We start from the raw sequence: 19,582 nt of genomic DNA on the forward strand, positions 1-19,582 counted from the left end.
TCTACTTTACCAAGCATGGTGTCCTTCTCCAGGGACTGATCCCTCCTGATAACATGCCCAAAGTATGTGAGACTAGTCTTGCCATTCCTGCTTAGTCAGAATCGACTCAATGACAGTGGGTGTTGGGATGGGGAGAGGCATTGCAAAGACAAAGACAGCACTGCAGAACAGTGAAGAAGGGATTGTTGTTGTTAGGTGCTGTCGAGAAGATTCTGACTCATGGCAACGGTATGTACAACAGAACTAAACGCTGCCCAGTTCTGTGCCATCCGCACAATTGTTGCTACGCTTGAGCCCATTATTGCAGCCACTTTGTCAATACATCTCATTGAAGGTCTTCCTCTTTTTTGCTGACCCTCTGCTTTACCAAGCATGACATCATTCTCCAGGGACTGATCCTTCCTGATAACATGTCCAAAGCATGTGAGACATAGTCTCACCATCCTTGCTTCTAAGGAGCATTCTGGTTGTACTTCTTCCACAGATTTGTTCATTCTTTTGGTAGTCCATGGTATGTTCAATGTTCTTCGTCAACACCACAATTCAAGGCATCAATCCTTCTTTGATCTTCCTTATTCATTGTCCAGCTTTCATATGCATATGAGGTGATTGAACATACCATGGCTTGGTTCTGGGGCACCTTAGTCCTCAAGGTGACATCTTTGCTTTTCAACACTTTAAAGAGGTCTTTTGCAGCCAATTTGCCCAATGCAATGTGTCTTTGGACGTCTTCACTTCTGTTTCCATGGCTGTTGATTGTGGATTTAAGTAAAATGAAATCCTGAACAACCTCAGTCTTTTCTCTTTTCATCATGATGTTGCTTATTGGTCCAGTTGTGAGAATTTTTTTTAATGCTGAGGTGCAATCCATACTGAAGCCTGTGGTCTTTGATCTTCATCAGTAAGTGCTTCGAGTCCTCTTCACTTCCAGCAAGCAAGATTGTGTCATCTGCATAACTCAGGTTGTTAATGGGTCTTCCTCCAATCCTGATGCCCCATTCTCCATATAGCACAGTTTCTCAGATTATTTGCTCAGCATACAGATTGAATAGGTGCAGCGAAAAGATACGACCCTGACGCACACCTTTCCTGACTTTAAATCATGCAGTATCCCGTTGTTCTCTTCCAACGACTGCCTCTTGATCCACGTACAGATTCCTCATTAGCACAATTAAGTGTTTCGGAATTCTCATTCTCCACGATCTTATCCATATTTGTTATGATTCACACAGTCGAATGCCTTTACATAGTCAATAAAACACAGGTAAACATCTTTCTGGTAGTCTCTGCATTCAGCCAGGATCCATCTGACATCAGCAATGATGTCCCTGGTTTCATGTCATCTTCTGAATCCAGCTTGAATTTCTGGCAATTCCCTGTCAATATACTGCTGCAGCCACTTTTGAATGATTTTCAGCAAAATTTTACTTGCATGTGATATTGAAGATACTGTTCAATAATTCCTGTAATTAGTTGGATCACCTTTCTTGGAAATAGGCATAAATATGGATCTTTTCCAGTTGGTTCGCCAGGTAGCTGTCTTCCCAATTTCTTGGCATAGACGAGTAAACACTTCAGCGCTGCTGTTGAAACATTGCTATTGGTATTCCATTAATTCCTGGAGCCTTGTTTTCACCAATGCCTTCAGTGCAACTTGGACCATTGGTTCCTGCTCATGTGGTACCTCCTGAAATGGTGGAACATTGATCAGTACTTTTTGGTGTAGTGACTCTGTGTAATCCTTCCACCTTCTTTTGATGCTTCCTGCGTCACTTAATATTTTTTCCTGTAGAATCCTTCAGTATTGCAACTAAAAGCTTGAATTTTTTCTTCATTTATTTCAGCTTGAGAAATGCTGAGCATATTCTTCCCTTTTGGTTTTCTATCTCCTGGTCTTTGCTCATGTCATTATAATACTTTACCTTGTCTTCTCAAGCAGCACTTTGAAATCTCCTATTCAGCTGTTTTACTTCATCATTTTTTTTTTTTTCATTTTGCTTTAGCTGCTCTACGTTCAAGAGCAAGTTTCAGAGTCTCTTCTGACATCCATTTAGGTCTTTTCTTTCTCTCCTGTCTTTTTAATGATCTCTTACTTCCTTTATGTATGATGTTCTTGAGGTCATTCCACAACTCGTCTGGTCTTCGGTCACTAGTGTTCAATGCGTCAAAGCTATTCTTGAGATGGTCTCTAATTTCAGGTGGGATATACTCAAGGTTCAACTTGGGCTCTCGTGGGCTTGTTCTAATTTTCTTCAGTTTCAACTTGAATTTGCGTATGAGTAATTGATGGTCTGATCTGCAGTCACCCCCTGGCCTTGTTCTGACTGATGATATAGAGCTTTTCCATCATCTCTTTCCACAAAAGTAGTCAATTTGATTCCTGTATTCCATATGGTGAGGGCCACGTGTATAGTGGCTATTTATGTTGGTGAAAAAAAGCATTTGTAATGAAGAAGCTGTTGGTCTTGCAAAATTCAATCAAGCGATCTCTGGCATGGTTTCTATCACCAAGGCCGTATTTTTCCACTACTGATCCTTCTTTGTTTTCAACTTTCACGTTCCAAGCACCAGTAATTATCAGTGTACCTTGATTGCGTGTTTGAATAATTTCAGACTTCAGAAATTGGTAAAAATCTTCAATTGCTTTGCCTTTGGCCTTAGTAGTTGGTGTGTAAATTTGAATAATAGTCATATTAACTGGTCTTCCTTGTAGATGTGTGGATATTATCCTATCACTTTTTTTTTTTTTGACAAAGCTGTACTTCAGGATAGAATTTAAAATGTTCTTTCTGACAATGAATGCAACGCCATGCCTCCTTAAGTTGTCATTCCCAGCATAGCAGACCATATGATCGTCTGATTCCAAATGGCCAATACTAGTCCATTTCAGTTCACTAATGCCTAGGATATAGATCTTTATGCATTCCATTTCATTTTTGGTGATTTCCAATTTTTCTAGATTCATACTTCACACATTTCACTTCTCTATTATTATTAATAGATGTTTGCACCTGTTTCTTCCCATTATGAATCGTGCCACATCAGCAAATGAAGGTTACAAAAGCTTGACTCCATCCATGTCATAAAGTCAACTGTACTTTGAGGAGGCAACTCTTCCTCAGTCGTATTTTGAGTATCTTCCAACCTGGGGGACCCATCTTTCAGCACTATATCAGACAATGTTCCACTGCTTTTCATAAGGTTTTCACTGGCTAATTCATTTTGGGAGAAGACTGACGGGTCCTTCTTCCTAGTCTGCCTTAATCTGGAAGCTCAGCTGAAACCTGTCTGCCATGGATGACTCTGGTTTTATCTGAATACCAGTGGCATAACTTCCAGCATCACAGCAACACACAAACTGACAGACCCATGGGAGGGAGAAGGGATAGACTTTGAGATAAATGGGAAGGGCCAATTGAATAGCCAATATGGATCAATCGGATATTTAAAAATAACACTTGACCTCATTTCATGCAATAAAAAAATTAATTAAAAAGGAAATGTGGATAAAAATATGAAATATATAGAAACAAAGGTTCTGAAATAAAACATAGTAGAATATCTTCATGATCTTGGTGTAGGTGAATATTTTCTAACAAGTGTACTAATTATAAAAATGATCTTAAATTCTTGCTTTCCCTAAGATGTGCCCTTTCAATATGATGTTTAATATCCTCTCAACAAGAGATGGAGCCATTTTTCCTACGGCTTGGGTTTGACTGTGTATGTGATGTGTCCTTTTACATTAGTAAATACAGTCTAACTAGAACATTCTGGACAAGATTTTGAGGGGGGAAGACCTGTTGGTTTTGGACTATACTCTCAGAGATCAGCACCTTCTGCCACTCCTCTGAAAAATTTCCCTCCAGAAGGGTGGTGGTTGAACAACCTGATGAACATAATTCAAGTCATTGAACTGTACATGTAAAGACTGTTGAAGTGTCAAATGTTTTGTTACATTTCTATTTACATCAATAAAAAAAGTTAACGTGTAAATAATATTCCTGATCATTAAAAAAAAAAATGTTTCCAGAAGACACAGTGGAAGAATTTTGAATAGCAGAGGTATAGAACATAGGATTGGATTAGGGGATATAATGAGACCCTAACAGAAATGTAATTTTTATGTCCCAAAATAACATAATTCAGCAATGACTGAGCACCTGCTATATTCAAGACACTTTGCTTGGTGAGAATCAAAGAACACAATTGAGTTAAACTTCATTGTTAATATCAGTCTATTAAAAAAATGGGAAATGCATGTAACAACTATTCCTAAAAAGATATATATATATATAGCCAGTTGCTGTCAAATCCAACTCATTGTAATAGCACTCCATAGGGTCTTCAAGGCAGTAAGCTTCCAGCATAGATTGCCAGGCCTTTCTCTGATATGCCTCCAGGTGAGTTCAAATAGCCAACTGTTTGTTTAGCAGTTAAGAGCTTAACCATTTGTGCCACACATGACTTTCTTTCTTTCTATATATATACTGTTTCCATTTTTTTGTTTGCGGTTGTGTGTGTATCTCTCTCTCTCTCTATCTCTCTACCTACCTATCTACCTACCTACCTATCATCTATCTATCTACCTACCTACCTACCTACCTATCATCTATCTATCTATCTATCTATCTATCTATCTATCTATCTATCTATCTATCTATCTATCTATCTATCTATCTATCTATCTATCTATCTATCTATCATCTATCATCTATCATCTATCATCTATCATCTATCTATCTATCTATCTATCTATCTATCTATCTATCTATCTATCTATCTATCTATCTATCTATCTATCTATCTATCTATCTATCTATCTATCTATCTATCTATCATCTATCTATCTATCGTCTGTCTACTTGTTGCTGTAAAGTCGATTCTGACTCATAATGACCCTGTAAGACAGAGTAGAACTGCCCCACATGATTTCCAAGGAGTGGCTGGTAGATTCAACCTGCTGATCTCTCTGTTTGCAGCCCAGGTCTTAACCACTGCACCAACGGGGTTTTCTCTCTATGTATATACATATTCACATACATATATGTACATATACACACGCTGATGTCCTATGTTCTAGTGCTCATAACTTCTCTATTTGATTAGTTAAAAGCCTACTCCCTAGTCTTCCAGTTTCTCCCTCATGGTATCCATCCTCCCCATTATCCTCAAATTTATCTTCCCAAATCACATCTGATTCTATGCAGTCTCTGCTTAAAAATCCTTCCAAAGATCCCCCACTTTCTGCATTGTGTACTGTGGGCATTATATGATAAAGCACAGACACCATAATGATCGAAGTCCTTCACTTATTGCCCAATCTACTTTTTAACATTCAATTTCACTTCATGACTCCCCAATCCATATCCTGGTCTTTGGTCAACAAGTCATGTCCACAAAAGTTATCACCTCTCATTTCGATTTGCCTTCAACTCTTCCCTCAATTACTACTTCCTCCATGATAATTTTCCATGTGAACCAACCAGGTATGATCTCTCTGTCCTTTGTATTTGCATAAGAGTTGTTACTACTATTTTAACATTATACCAGTGTATGTGTGTGTATATACATACATATATGTGTATATGCATATGTATATATACACATATACTGTTATAATATGTGTGTGTGTATATATATGTCATACATATATATTATAGAAAACAGAATGAGTTGCTGAGGACAGTTTCTTAATAAGTCACACTATGAAGAGTTCATGGCATAAACTTAATGTTTTCATGGCTTCTGAGAGAGACACAATCAATATCATTCCCCATCCAGCCTTCAACTCCCTGAAGGATATTTCCCTCAATAGTAGCTACCTCACACACTCTCATGAGCTAAAGAGTTGTATCTGGCATGGTGTTTCTCTGCAGCCATATCTATCCCCAGAGGATTCTGAACACTAAGCTCAGGGATTCTGGGATATACCTAGACTTAGGAACACCATCACTGACTATAAAGGTTTTCTCCATGTGACTGGGCAGACTTGGGGCCCAGGAGTTTGAAAGTGCTCCCCATCACCATCTTTAAGCACCTGCTCCCATGCTCATGATTCAGCTTCAGATGAGAACAAGGAGTAGAAATATTACACAGGTAAATCTCTGTCACGCACATACACACACACAAACACACACACATGCACACATACACAGCACACTGCTTACAAGTATAGCACCCCCAAAACAGTCTCATAGTAGCATGGGTCTACTTGCTGTAACCCAAAAGTTTAGATTTTTCCAGCCAGCAAATTAATTGTTGGCAGGGAACCAGGTCCTTTGACTGGACTTCTTGTGGTTCATCTGAAGTAGAAGAATGTTTGTTGCAGGCCACTGTTGTATGTGTGTGTTTGGGGAGGGGAGTGGAGGTTTGACCAGTGTCAATATTCAAATAAAACGATCTAGGTGTTATCCATGTGGTCTTCACTATTTTCTTCTTTCCTCTACCTCTTAACCCTAGAGAACTTAGAGATTGTCAATTGTGACTTGGACCTCTAGTGCACCCACTATTTTATGAGACCTATCAAGCCTTTTTTATTCTAAGGCCAATATCCTTACTAGATCACACAGAACCAGCTCCTCCTCTGGCTCCTGCTTCATGGCCTAGTCATGAAAGTACCTGAATGAAGGTTGTTATCTACTCCTACAATTGCTTTGTTCCCCCCAGGTTGAAGAAAGAGGGAAATAAATAGTTCCCTTTCAAACAGAGAAGCATTAGGTTATATATGTATTCTTAGAAATTTAGGGAAACATAGGTCTGAGTGGCCCTCTGCTACTCCTTCACTCCCACTTCTGTGCCATTCTTCCCTCTACACCTCCTTCTCCTCACCTTATGGCTCATTGATTACAAAGTTTGGACTTTTTTATAGTGAAGTGTTATTTCTTCCATTAGGTGAATGTGTTTTAGCTATCTGTAGTGAAAATAAAAATAAAATACTGGACAGCATTAATAATTTAAATAACTGCCTTTTATTAAGGTTATGCTATAAGCCAGTCTTTTTACGTATATTGGTTTTATTTATGTTTAAAATAAGCCACATTAGTTTGCATTTATAATTCCAATTTTACAAAAGAAGAAACTGATGTAGTCAGTTAAGGAATTTTTCCAAGGGTCTCCTCTAGTAAACGGCATCACAGAATTTCAACCCATGTCTGAAAGATTTCCAAGTGCACACAAACCACCTGTAATATATTGCTATTAGAGTCAACAGGAAAAAGAGTCAGAGGGTAGAAAATCACAAGCTCAAAGAACTGGGCACTAAAGGGGAAAGATCTCTAAATAAAAGATAGTATAATGCATATAACATATATATATACATATATGTATATATATATGTATATATAACTAAAGCTGTTACCATTTAGCTTTGGAAATGAACTTTCAGGCTGGGCTTTTTGTCAGCGTGAACATCTATGAAAGGGTGGACTTAGCACTTTGCCTGCCAGGAGTGATCTTTGGGCTTATTAGTCACACAGGGTCTGCCATTGTCTATGGCACACAGCCGTGGAGAAGCGTTCTTGTCAAAACTGTGAGAGGGTGAAAGTCCTATTGGTTTTGAACTATACTGTCAAAGATTAGTCTCTCTGACCATAGCCTGAATACTTTTCTTGATGTGGGAAAGTGTCATATTGAGAAACAGCAGCACTGAAGAAAAGACTGACTCTAGACTGTAAATCTCATGACGTGTCACCCTACACATTTCTGAGGAAACATCTCTTCCAAGTCAAGACCCACAAATCACTGCCCTCTGATTTCCCAGCCTAGAATTTTCCCCTTAGCACTGGCAAGCTTGGTGCTCTGTCTACACATGGACAATTTTCTCTCCAGCTCCTCTAGAGAGATTCTGCTTTCCTTCTCATAGAAAACAGAATATTAACTCACTTGCTTTGGTATTTCTACTACACAATCGCTATCTGCAAATTTGCTGGACAAATTATATGTGCATCACATACATACTAAAAAATATTCTTTCTCTTTCTTATTGTCTCTCACTCTCTCTGAACACACACACAAACACTTACATGAACCTTGTTTCAATTCAACAACTAAATACTGAACAACTGGAAGCAAAGCTCATACAGCAGTGTTGGGAACATTAAAATCAATGCCTCCTGGTTCTTTACCCCTAGTACCAGTGTTTTGTTGATAGAGATAAGGAAAATACATAGTGAATATTATATAATATTACACAGTTCAGGTTATGTTAGTTGCTACAGAGTTGTAGGGGCACGAAGAGTTTTTTTAAGACAGGTAATTTCATATACAGGAATTGAAGATACAAATATTTTAGTTGTCATGTCAATAAAATTTGCCATATATTTAATCTGTTCATAAACTACTCACAAATTTAGATTGGTATAATTTTGTACGTCCTTATTCATGTTATAGGTTGTAAGGAAGATGAACTTAATTTGGCTGACAAGCCCAAGGTATTTGTTGGAAGGACATCAGGATCGCAGAAAGAACAGGAGGCTGGAGAAACGGGGTTTGAAACAAAGCAAATTTAAGAAGATTAGGAAGCATCAAAAACAGCAATGGTCTCATAATTGAACGAGTCTGCTCATGAAGGCAGAGTTAGAACAAGAAAAAAATCTAAAAACATCTGAGTGAACTCCCTTGTGCCATGTGAATGCCTAAGCATTAGTGAGGCAAATGCCGAGATCTACCTCGTATCAAAACATAGAAAATGGTGTAAGGCAGCAGTGCTCATTTGGACTTAGGATTCTTTAACACTTCTAAAAACTATTAAAGAACCCAAAGGGCTTTAGTCTATGTGAATTATATCTACCAATATTTACCACATTAGGATGAAAACCTGAGAATTCAAAAACATTTTATTTCTTAATTAAAAATAGCACTAATAAAACCATTATATGTAAACATAAATTAAATTTTCCCTTTTAAAGTAATTGTATTTTCAGAAATAGTGAGAATATCATTGTTTTACATTTTGCAAATTTCATTAAAGTTTGGTTTAATAGAAGAGAGCTGCAATCTCCTGTTTACATTAGCATTTTATCTGTTATGATATTACATCCCATATACCGTCTGGAAAACTCCCCGGTGAACTCATGATAGAATGAGAGTAAAATGGGAATATAATGTCCTTCATGAAAATAGTTTTGAACTTGTGGAGTCCTTGAAAGAGTCTTGGGAATGCCCAGATATCACAAGACCACGCTTTAGAATCATTGGATAAGGTAATTTTCTAAAAGTACTAAAGGGTTACTTACAAAAGGAATAAAAAGGAATGTCCCCCCAAAAAACATGTAAATATCCCCCCATTATATTCATTGTGAAATATTGCCAGTTCTTTCAAAGATCTCAAATTTTAAAATAAGTAAATAAAACCTGGGACTATACTGTCTATGATGGATCTCATAGAACAAAAACAGGTGCTGAGATGTTTGTTCAGTTATCATCCAGAAAGAAAAGACCCTCTGATGTTGGTAAGTTAACTACCTCTACCATTACCTCTAGTACACTGATTAGAGATCTTTCCATTTCTCTAGGACCTTGATAACAGAAGACATTTTAAAAAGTGAGGTCCCTCCTTCATAACAGGATTTCAATGACACTTGCTAGAAGAATGCCTTCTATCAATGACACCCAGTTCCATCCCCCCGTCTTTCTCCTGCTGGGAATACCAGGCCTGGAAACTGTACACACCTGGATTGCTTTCCCATTCTGTATTGTGTACCTGATTGTACTTGTGGGAAACATTACCATCCTTTTTGTGATCAAGATTGAACACAGTCTCCACCAGCCCATGTTCTACTTTCTGGCCATGTTGTCTATGATTGATCTGGGTCTGTCCACATCCACGATCCCGAAAGTGCTGGGAATCTTCTGGTTCAATCTCCAGGAGATCAGCTTTGGGGGATGCCTTACTCAGATGTTCTTTATCCACATGTTTTCAGGCATGGAAACTATTCTACTGGTGGTCATGGCCTATGACCGTTTTGTTGCTATCTGCAAACCTCTCCAGTACACCATGATTTTCACCAATAAAACCATCATCATTCTAGGCTCTGTTGTTGTTGGAAGGAATTTAGTTCTTGTGACCCCATTTGTGTTTCTCATCCTGCGGCTGCCCTTTTGTGGGCATCACATCATCCCTCACACTTACTGTGAGCACATGGGTCTTGCCCGAATGGCCTGTGCTCCCATCAAGGTCAACATCATCTATGGGCTTATGGTGATTTCTAATATTATTGTGGATGTGATCCTGATTGCCTCTTCCTACGTGCTCATCCTCCGAGCTGTTTTTCGCCTTCCCTCTCAGGATGCCCGACTAAAGGCTCTCAATACCTGTGGTTCCCATGTTTTTGTCATGCTGTGCTTCTACACACCAGCATTTTTTTCTTTTATGACCCATCGTTTTGGTCAGAACATTCCCCGCTACATCCACATTCTTTTGGCTAATCTGTATGTGGTTGTTCCACCTGCCCTTAACCCAGTCATCTATGGAGTCAGGACCAAGCAGATCCGGGAACAGGTTGTGAAGATATTTGTACAGAAAAAACAATTCCAAAGAGGTGGAAAAATATATCCATATACTACCCAAAATATGATAATCTGAGCTCTATTTTACATCTTCTGTAACGTGGAGTAATGGTGGCCAAATTTTTCATTTTGATTGGCAGTGGTTTAGAGTGGGCAGATAAAAGAAAGTTATCTCTACTAGTACTCCTCTTTCCACATGTATCTGGTCAAAAGACAGTAATGGAGAAAACAGATATCCTGAGAGCAGTGGTTTTAGAGCAGAATTGCAGGCAAAGAAGAGTGCAAATTGTCCCCATTTCTTTGTATGTCTTCTCTTATAAAAAAAAAAAAATTTTTTTTTTCTCTTATAGGTAAGATTAAAACTTGAAGGAACTCTCATCTAATGAGCTCACTTTTTTTAAATTTATTGTGCTTTAAGTGAAAGTTTACAAATCAACGAGTCTCTCATACAAAATCTTATACATACCTTGGTATGTACTCCTAGTTGCTGTTCTCCTAATGAGACAGCACACTCCTTCTCTCCACCCTGTATTCCCATGTCCACTCAGCCAGTTTCTGTCTCACTCTGCCTTCTCCTCTCCACTTTAGACAGGAGCTGCACACATAGTGTCATGTGTCTGCTTGAGCCACAAAGCTCACTCCTCACCAATATCATTTTCTATCATATAGACCAGTCCAATCCCTCTCTGAAGAGTTGGCTTTGAGAATAGTTCCAGCCCTGGGCTAACAGAAGGTCTGAGGACCACGACCTCCCATTTCCTTCCAGTCTCAGTCAGACCATTAAGTCTGCTTTTTTTTTTTCTTTTAAACAAGAATTTGATGTCTGCATTCCACTGCTCCCCTGCTCCACCAGGGATTCTCTGTTGTGTTCCCCATTGGGGCATAAACTCATTTTTATAGATAAAGAAAATAAGGCTTATGTATTGTTTTCTGGCAATGTCTGAATCCGAACATCTCCTGATCCATAGTTTCACATTATTTACATCTCTTCAAATTTCTCCTTCCTTCTTTAAAATAATTGACTCATTTATATTTTTATGTCCTCTAGTCTTGTTATCATTGCCATTCTTGCTCTGTCCTCTTTCTTCTTCCCCTGTCCCTCTCCTTTATTCATTCTTTTTCCAATAAACTAAGTTTTTGTGAATTGGGGAATATGAAAGACTAAGGTATGGACATTAAGAAGACATGCTATTATTTCCTTGCTTGAAGTGAAGTCATCTTAGATATAAATAAGTTTATGTGTGCCCAGGTGTAAGTCTAATTGTCTCCTACCTTACAATTTCCCTTCCCTTCTATACCAATTTACACAGGACTTTAGAAAAATCATAAAATGACATCATAGTCATTCCACAGTTTAAGCACAAGGCCAGGCTAGACATCAAGATCAGAATAGTCTGACTATAATTTATTAATCCTGTAAAAACACACAAAAAAAAAACCCAAACCTGTAGATACTCAATATTTAGTTCCATTTACAAACTCCAGATATGCCTGGAGAATATGATTTTCTTAAATCAATTGAAAGAGGTACTCAGCTGACATTTGTGACTGACCAGAGCACTCTTCTTAGAAATGAGAAGTCTCCATCATCTTCTATGATTTAGATCTACTCTCTATGATGACAAACAATTAGCAGCACACTACAATATGGTACTGAAAAATAGGGGGTATGTGCAACCAAGTAGACAAGGATAACATTACCTGTGTAATTTCTGTGAATCTGGTCAGCTCTTCATCTGAAATTTGACACTGGCAAACGCACAATTCCTGCATGCTAGAGCATCTTGTAGGATGTCCTCATGCCTGTGACCATTGGTTATTTTTTTTCACCCTCTACCTCTTGCCCCTAAAATTTTATCAGAACACAGAATATTAAAGATGGAAAAAATGTTGACACTCAACTGATCTATCCCCTTCATTTTACAAATAAGAAACCTGAGTTCCAAAGAAAAGCAGGAACTTATTTTCATAAAATATATAAATTGCACCCATCCTTATCATCATTTTCATGTAACAAGAGGTCGACAATCACACAGATAAATTCTTTTGACCACACACTCAAAACTCTTACAGGAGATTTGGAGCAGAAAATATTTTATGTATGTATGTGAGGCTCCACCATTGGGCCCAGGTAGAAAGATCTAGAAAAGCAGGAGATAAAGCAAGTAGCCTGGGACTGGAGTTAGTAATGAGAAAAGGGAAGTTATGAAAACTCTGAGTATAAGCGCCAGTAGGCTAGTACCAAAGAGTGATGAAAATTGGTATAGCCCTCATCACTATGTCCATAGGTGCTGAGTGGTAAGAAATGACCAACTCCCTGGTTAGCAATACCTGGACCACACATACCAAAAAAAAACAAAAACAAACCCATTGCCGTCAAATCAATTCCAACTCATAAAGACCCTATAGGACAGAGTAGAACTGCCTCATAGAGTTTCCAAGGAGTGCCTCGTGGATTTGATCGGCCAACCTTTTGGTTAGCAGCCATAGCACTTAACCACCACACCACCAGGGTTTCCATAGCACACATAAGCATGCTAAATTAAGCCTATGATTTTTTTCTACTGGCAATGATATGAAGGGGTCTGTGGCATGTAAAAAGCAATCTTCTGGTTAAATCTGTTACTGGGAGTTGGAAAAGATTTAATAGCAGCATAACACTGTGCACAATGTGGATTGGAGTATACAATAATGCTGGCCCTGAAAAAGTTTACAAACAAATTGCAGTATCATGCTTAGACCTGGGTAAGCAGAGCCCCTGTCCTGGGCACCCATCTCAAGAACCTCTGTACTTTGGAGAAGTAGATTACTAAAAAACAGTTAAGTCCCCTTCTGGTGCTTTGGACCGTCTGGGGTCAGCAGTACCATCTGGGTAAACACCCATAGGTCAGTCTCAATTTCTCCTCTTTAGAGAACTCTATGACACTCTTCCACCAAAGCCTACCAGCTTGTGGTGTTGACCATTTGCCCTAAGGATTTTCCAGGGGCCCTGTGTCTGGGACCTGATTTCAAGAGGCTGGGCTGGTGGACAGGTAACTCGCACTGGACACCATAGGTCTTTCATGAAGTAAATATAAAATGGAACTGACAGAATTGTGCTGACATGTTGATTTAGGGTGAGCCTTACTCATGTCGAGGAGCCCTGGTGGCGTGGTGGTGGCATAGTGGTTAAAGTGATTGATTGCTAAACAAAAGGTTGGCAGTTTGAAATCATCAGTGGCTCTGCAGGAGAAAGATGTGGCAGTCTGCTTCTGTAGAGATTTATAGCCTTGGAAACCCTATACGGTCGCTATGAGTCAGAATCAACTCCAAGGCAGTAGGTTTGTTTTTTTTGGTCTCACTCATGTCAGGCATGAGTTCAGGCCCCTGGGCTACCCATGATCTACTGCTAACCTTTGGGCTTAAGCCACATGCATAGAGCTGTACACTGGCTCTCACCTCTCTGCATTCTGACCAGCCGACATCCTTTACCCTATCTCCTCACTACCACTTGGCACTGGTTACCTGGGATCATCCCATAGGTTCAAGCCAACTCTCAGGCAGTCCTCCAGAAGAGGCTACTCCAAGGATTTTCAAGACTACTGCTCTACAATACCACCAGGTACTTCCAATCTTTGAACTGATGTGGGAGCATGATGCTTCCCTGCTGTTAAGTAATGGTAGAAGAGGCAGGGGTATTCCTGTATGAATAGGAGCAGTTGTCTCACCCTACCCACAGACCCATCACCTATACTTCACACTGATGGCACCAGGGGAAAGTAAACAGTCATCCAAAATTGAAAGAGCTCACATTCTAGAAATGCAGTGATTAAGGCCTAAGGATTTCAGATGGTTAGAAGATATGTTTTTGCTATAAAATTTCAGATGGTAAATTTACATGAACAGAAGAAGAGCTATAATTCACATTTTTCTGATTGCTCTGCTTAAGATTGGTGTTTGTGGACATTATCAATGAAACACAGAAACAACCTCTGAGACAGTCATTGGAAGGCTTTATTCACGGGCAGCACAATGAATGAAGCAGTGTCATAAGCAATGGAGCAAATCAGCATTAAATAAATTAAATTCTTGGTAGAGGCAAGGTCTGTTTTGTTCTAAAGAGCCATGACATTGTAAGTAATAACACTGTTGCTAACTTTTGCTTGTGGCAGAAACATTGAAATGGCCAGGAACGGCGTGTTTGACAATAAGAAGCACGAATAGATAATCCTTGGGCCTGAATAGAAAGAGAAGTACTTGGACACTGTAGAGCCTTCATGTGTGGTGATTTGACGACAACGAAACATATGAGCACTTCTTCTCTACCCATTATTCTAAATCTTCAGTGATAAATCACGGTATATCATATGGGTCCACAAATTAGTAATACATTTTTAGTCAAAGAGTTTATATAGTAAAGGACTCACACACACAAAAAAAATTTGTCCTGGACACCACATACCTTAGGGAAGGCCCTGCATACTTTTTTACATTTAGCCTCTGAATGTCCAGTATCTAGCTTCAGGCTTCACTCACTTGTGTGATCTGTTTCAAAGTATTACTGCCCCAGACTGGAACCCTGGTGGTGTAGTGGTTAAGAGCTACAGGGGCTAACTAGAAGGTTGGCAGTTCAAATCCACCAGGCACTCTTTGGAAACCCTATGTGGCAGTTCTGCTCTGTCCTATTGGGTTGCTATGAGTCAGAATCAACTCAATGGCAAAGAGTTTTACGGGACTGGAACATTGCCCTAGAGTTCTGGAAATAATCTGTATGCAGTTTGAGTACTCATTTCCTTGTCAAGCTGTGTGCATGAGTATGTATGCACACAGGCTAATGTTTATGCATTAAATATGGCATGGACATGCCAGTGCTAAGAATACTACATGCACTTACACACAGCTTAATAAAAATATAGATGATATCATAAGAAGAAAAAAGATACAAAACATAAAAATAGATTAAGAAATAGTGACAAGAGATGAGATGAAGTTAGAGTTAATTATATTCTACTAGGATTAAATGTTCTAATATAATGTCACTTTTCCATAAACCTCTCTTACTCTCCCAAATACTTCCTTCTCCTTGGGAGAGCTTTATGTATTATTTCGTGATACTTTACAGAACATAGAAACAAGTAGAACTCACATAATATTAGTGCATTTTTTTGGTACTTCATTATCCAACAGCACCTTGGGAACAGACATAAGAAGAAGAAAAAAAAAGAAAAACCCTTGCTGCCAAGTTGATTCCAACTCATAGAAACAGACATAGCTCGCTCTAATTTAAAGAAGTAAACTTCTCTGAAGTTTAACTCAGGTGCAATATTTTCTCAAATCCCTTCTAAGTTGATCTACTCAATCAACTTATCAACCCACAACTTACAATATCCAGCCAGAGCCTTGATATTGTTCTATTTCATAAAAGTTTATAAAAAATTTCAGATGCTTTGAGACCTTCCATTTTCCAGGTGCCAAGCTTGAATAAAATCCTCAACAGTTTTCCAAGGTGATTTCCCCATTTTACACTCCTACCAACAAGATGTAAGTATTCTGGTTGCTATACATTCTCACCAGCATTTGCTCTTTCTAGTCTTTTGAATTTTAGCTGCTCTAGTGAGAGGGAACTGCTTGCTGATTTTCATTTCTCTGATGATGACTAAGGTTGAGCAAATTTTCAATACTTACCTGCCATCCTTAAATCTTCTTTTCTGAAGTTTGTGTTAGTCTTCTCCGAAGCTGCAAAATTAACTACTTGAGATATATTTGCATTTAGTCCCAATACCTTTGAGAAATTAAAGTTCAGAGATAAAACTTCTGTGGCAAAAGTAAACATTAACACCAGTAAAATAAAATATATGTGCAATTGTTGTTAGGTGCAATCGAGCTAATTGCAACTCACAGCGACCTTATGTATAAGAGAAAAAAATGTTGCCCCATCCTGTGCCATTCTCACCATCTTTGCTATGTTTGAGCCATTGTTGCAACCACTGTGACAATCCATCTCATCAAGGGTCTTCCTTTTTTTTCGCTGACCCCCTACTCAACCAAGCATGATTTCTTCTCCAGGGATTGGTCCTTTCTGATAACATGTCCTAAGCAAGCAAGAAAAAGTCTTGCCATTCTTACTTCTAAGGAGCATTGTGGCTATACTTCTTCCAAGACAGATTTGTTCCTTCTTCTGGTAGTTCATGGTATATTCGATATTCTTCACCAACACCATAATTCAAATGCCCAAACTCTTCTTCAGTTGTCCTTATTCATTGTCCAGCTTTCACATGCATATGAGGCAATTGAAAATACTATGGCTTCAATCAGGCGCACCTTAGTCCTCAAAGCACATAGAGTTGCTGTCCAAATAGCAATCAAACTTTCATTGATTCAACTAAAGTTTACTGAACCCCTAATTAATATGTTGTCTAGCTAATAGCAGATGATCAATAAACATGGGTGGAAAAACCAAACCTTTGCCTATCACTTGAGCATTACTGACATCTAGTGGTCAAGCCAAATACATTTCTTAAACAAATAAGCCAAAGCAAAAACCCATTGTCATGGAGTCGATTTCAACTCGTATGGACCCTAAAGGGCAGAATAGAACTGCCCCATATGGTTTCCAAGGAGTGTCTGGTAAATTCCAACTGTCAACATTTTGGTTAGCAGCTGTAGCTCTAAACCACTACACCACCAGGGTTTCCTGGACAAAGAGTAGTTAATATGAGCAATCTCTTTAGATTGAAGTTGTCCAGGATTTCATCTTACTTGGATCCACAGTCAACACCCATGGAAGCAGCTGTTAAGGAATCAAAAGACCCATTGCACTGGGCAAATCTGCTGCAAAGGAGCTCTTCAAAAGTCTTGAAAAGCAAGGATGTCACCTTGAAGACTAAGGTGTGCCTGACCCAAGCCATCATATGCATGTGAAAACTGGACAATGAATAAGGAAGACCAAAGAAGAATTGACGCCTTTGAGTTGTGATGTTGGCGAAGAATATTGAATATATCACGGACTGCCAAAAGAACAAACAAATCTGTCCTGGAAGAAGTACAACCACAACGCACCTTAGAAGCAAGGATGGCAAGACTACGTCTCACATACTTTGGACATATTGTCACGAGGGATCCGTCCCTGGAGAAGGACATCATATTTGGTAGAGTAGAGGGTCAGAGGAAAAGGGGAAGACCCTCAGCGAGATGGATTGACACAGTGGCTGCAACAATGGGCTCAAGCATAACAAAGATTGTAAGGATAGCATAGCACTGGGCAGTGTTTCATTCTGTGGTACACAGGGTTGCTATGAGTCGGAACCGACTTGACAGCACCTAACAACAACAGTTAACTAAAAAGTACCTGCACATTTTCTATTCAAATTCAACACCAAATATATATATATTTCAAATACCTCAACGTCCCTTTTAATAAACTGTCAAACATTCTTTCATTTTAGTCAAATGCATTATCATATTTAATTCTGAGAAAAACACATTACCCATTGTTCTGTAGTTGATTCTGACTTTTAGCTACTCCACAGACCCTACAGAGTAGACCTGCCCTGCAGGGTTTCCAAGGAGCAGCTGGTGAATTACAACTGCAATTTTTTTCATCAGCAGCCAAGCTCTTAACCACTGTACCACCAGCACTCCAGTTATGAGAAATGCCATGTGAAAGGTGAATTGTTATTTTCATCATCTTTGTGAATTTATGAGGAGGAACATGAGGTTCACAGAGGTAAAGAAATGTGTTCAATGTATCCCAGCTGTGAATGGCAGAAAAGGGATTTAAATTTAAGCTGCCTGATTCCATAAAGATGACTAATAACAGCCAGTGTTTGTTTATCAACTCATCTCTGGTAAACAGTGCCCTGAGCATTTTCTAGGCATTATCTTATCATATCATTACAACAGTTCTACAAGTAGATACAATTTTACTCATTTTATATGTGAAAAACACCAAGGCTTAGAACAGCAAATAACATTGACCAAGATCACAGAATATGTAAGTGGACAAAGAGCCATATTCTTAATTAGTACGTTTCTAAAAGTAAATATCTCCTTTACATAAATACATTTATGCACATATTTATATAAATATATTTTTATATGTTAATATTAGTAATTATATGTATAGCATAAGAGGTACTGTACTATATTTTCACAGAAAATGTATTCTTTTCTAAACAGATATGGCTCAAGATTTAGAATTCTTAAGTTAGAATTCTGGCTCTGCCACTTAATAAATGTCCGAAGCTGACTTTGAAGAAATTCTGGTTTGTTTTCTGTAGTGATCTTTTCCTAAATTCACTGCCTATGTGCCAAAAACAACTGTTCACTTGGTACTACAATGAGATTTAAAGCGTTGGTGTGAGGCCATTACGCCTCTGAAGGACTGGACTCCTGGGACTTGATTGGGGAAAGTACTGCCTGAGAGGATGCACACAGGTCATCTGAAACCAGATGGTACCTGTGACCAGAAAGCACAGAGCTCTGTCCTCAGGGATATGGGCGTCTCCAGGTACAGAGACGTCCCACTGTTCAGATGCTTTTGCCAAGAATCTAGAGCTCTGAAATAACTCTTTGGCCCTGACTATTGAAAATCTGGTCACATAGAGGTTTCCATCTGTGGCATCCAGTTCCTGACAAATTATTTCTTGATGCTGGGCAGAGATAGGTGAGTCAGCTCCTGGCTATGCTGGAAGAGGGCTCACGTGGCAGTAACTAAAGAGATTCTTCGAATTGTGGTGCTCCAGTGACTCAGCCAGAGTCTCTGTTAGATAGGGCCATCTTCAAGGGAAGTAGCAATAGAGAAAGGAGCCCTGGTGGCACAACAGTTAACCACTCAGCTGCTTTTCAAAAGTTGACAATTCAAACCCACCCAGCAAGTGGCTCCATGGGAGAAAGACTTTGGCAATCTGCTCCCATAAAGATTACAACCTAGAAAACCATATGGGGAAGTTCCACTCTGTCACAGGGGGGCATTGTGAGTTGACAATCAGTTCGACAGCACAAAACAATGACTAGACTAGGAAGAGAGAGAGATAGAAGGTGGGCTGAGAAGAACCTGGATTCATATCAACACAGCAGGCACTAACACAAAAGT

At 39.0% G+C, this 19,582-nt stretch overlaps 1 protein-coding gene across 1 annotated transcript; it reads left to right on the forward strand.

Annotated features, from left to right (window-relative positions):
* The first annotated feature begins 9,586 nt into the window (after positions 1-9,586).
* On the forward strand, positions 9,587-10,585 carry LOC126080038 (olfactory receptor 52E4-like). The gene has a single exon (XM_049891362.1). It carries the CDS (start codon positions 9,593-9,595, stop codon positions 10,583-10,585), a length of 993 nt encoding a protein of 330 aa, XP_049747319.1. The 5' UTR covers positions 9,587-9,592.
* The last annotated feature ends 8,997 nt before the right edge of the window (positions 10,586-19,582 follow it).

Source organism: Elephas maximus, chromosome 7, assembly GCF_024166365.1.
Source record: "Elephas maximus indicus isolate mEleMax1 chromosome 7, mEleMax1 primary haplotype, whole genome shotgun sequence".
In the NCBI taxonomy this organism is placed as follows: domain Eukaryota; kingdom Metazoa; phylum Chordata; class Mammalia; order Proboscidea; family Elephantidae; genus Elephas; species Elephas maximus.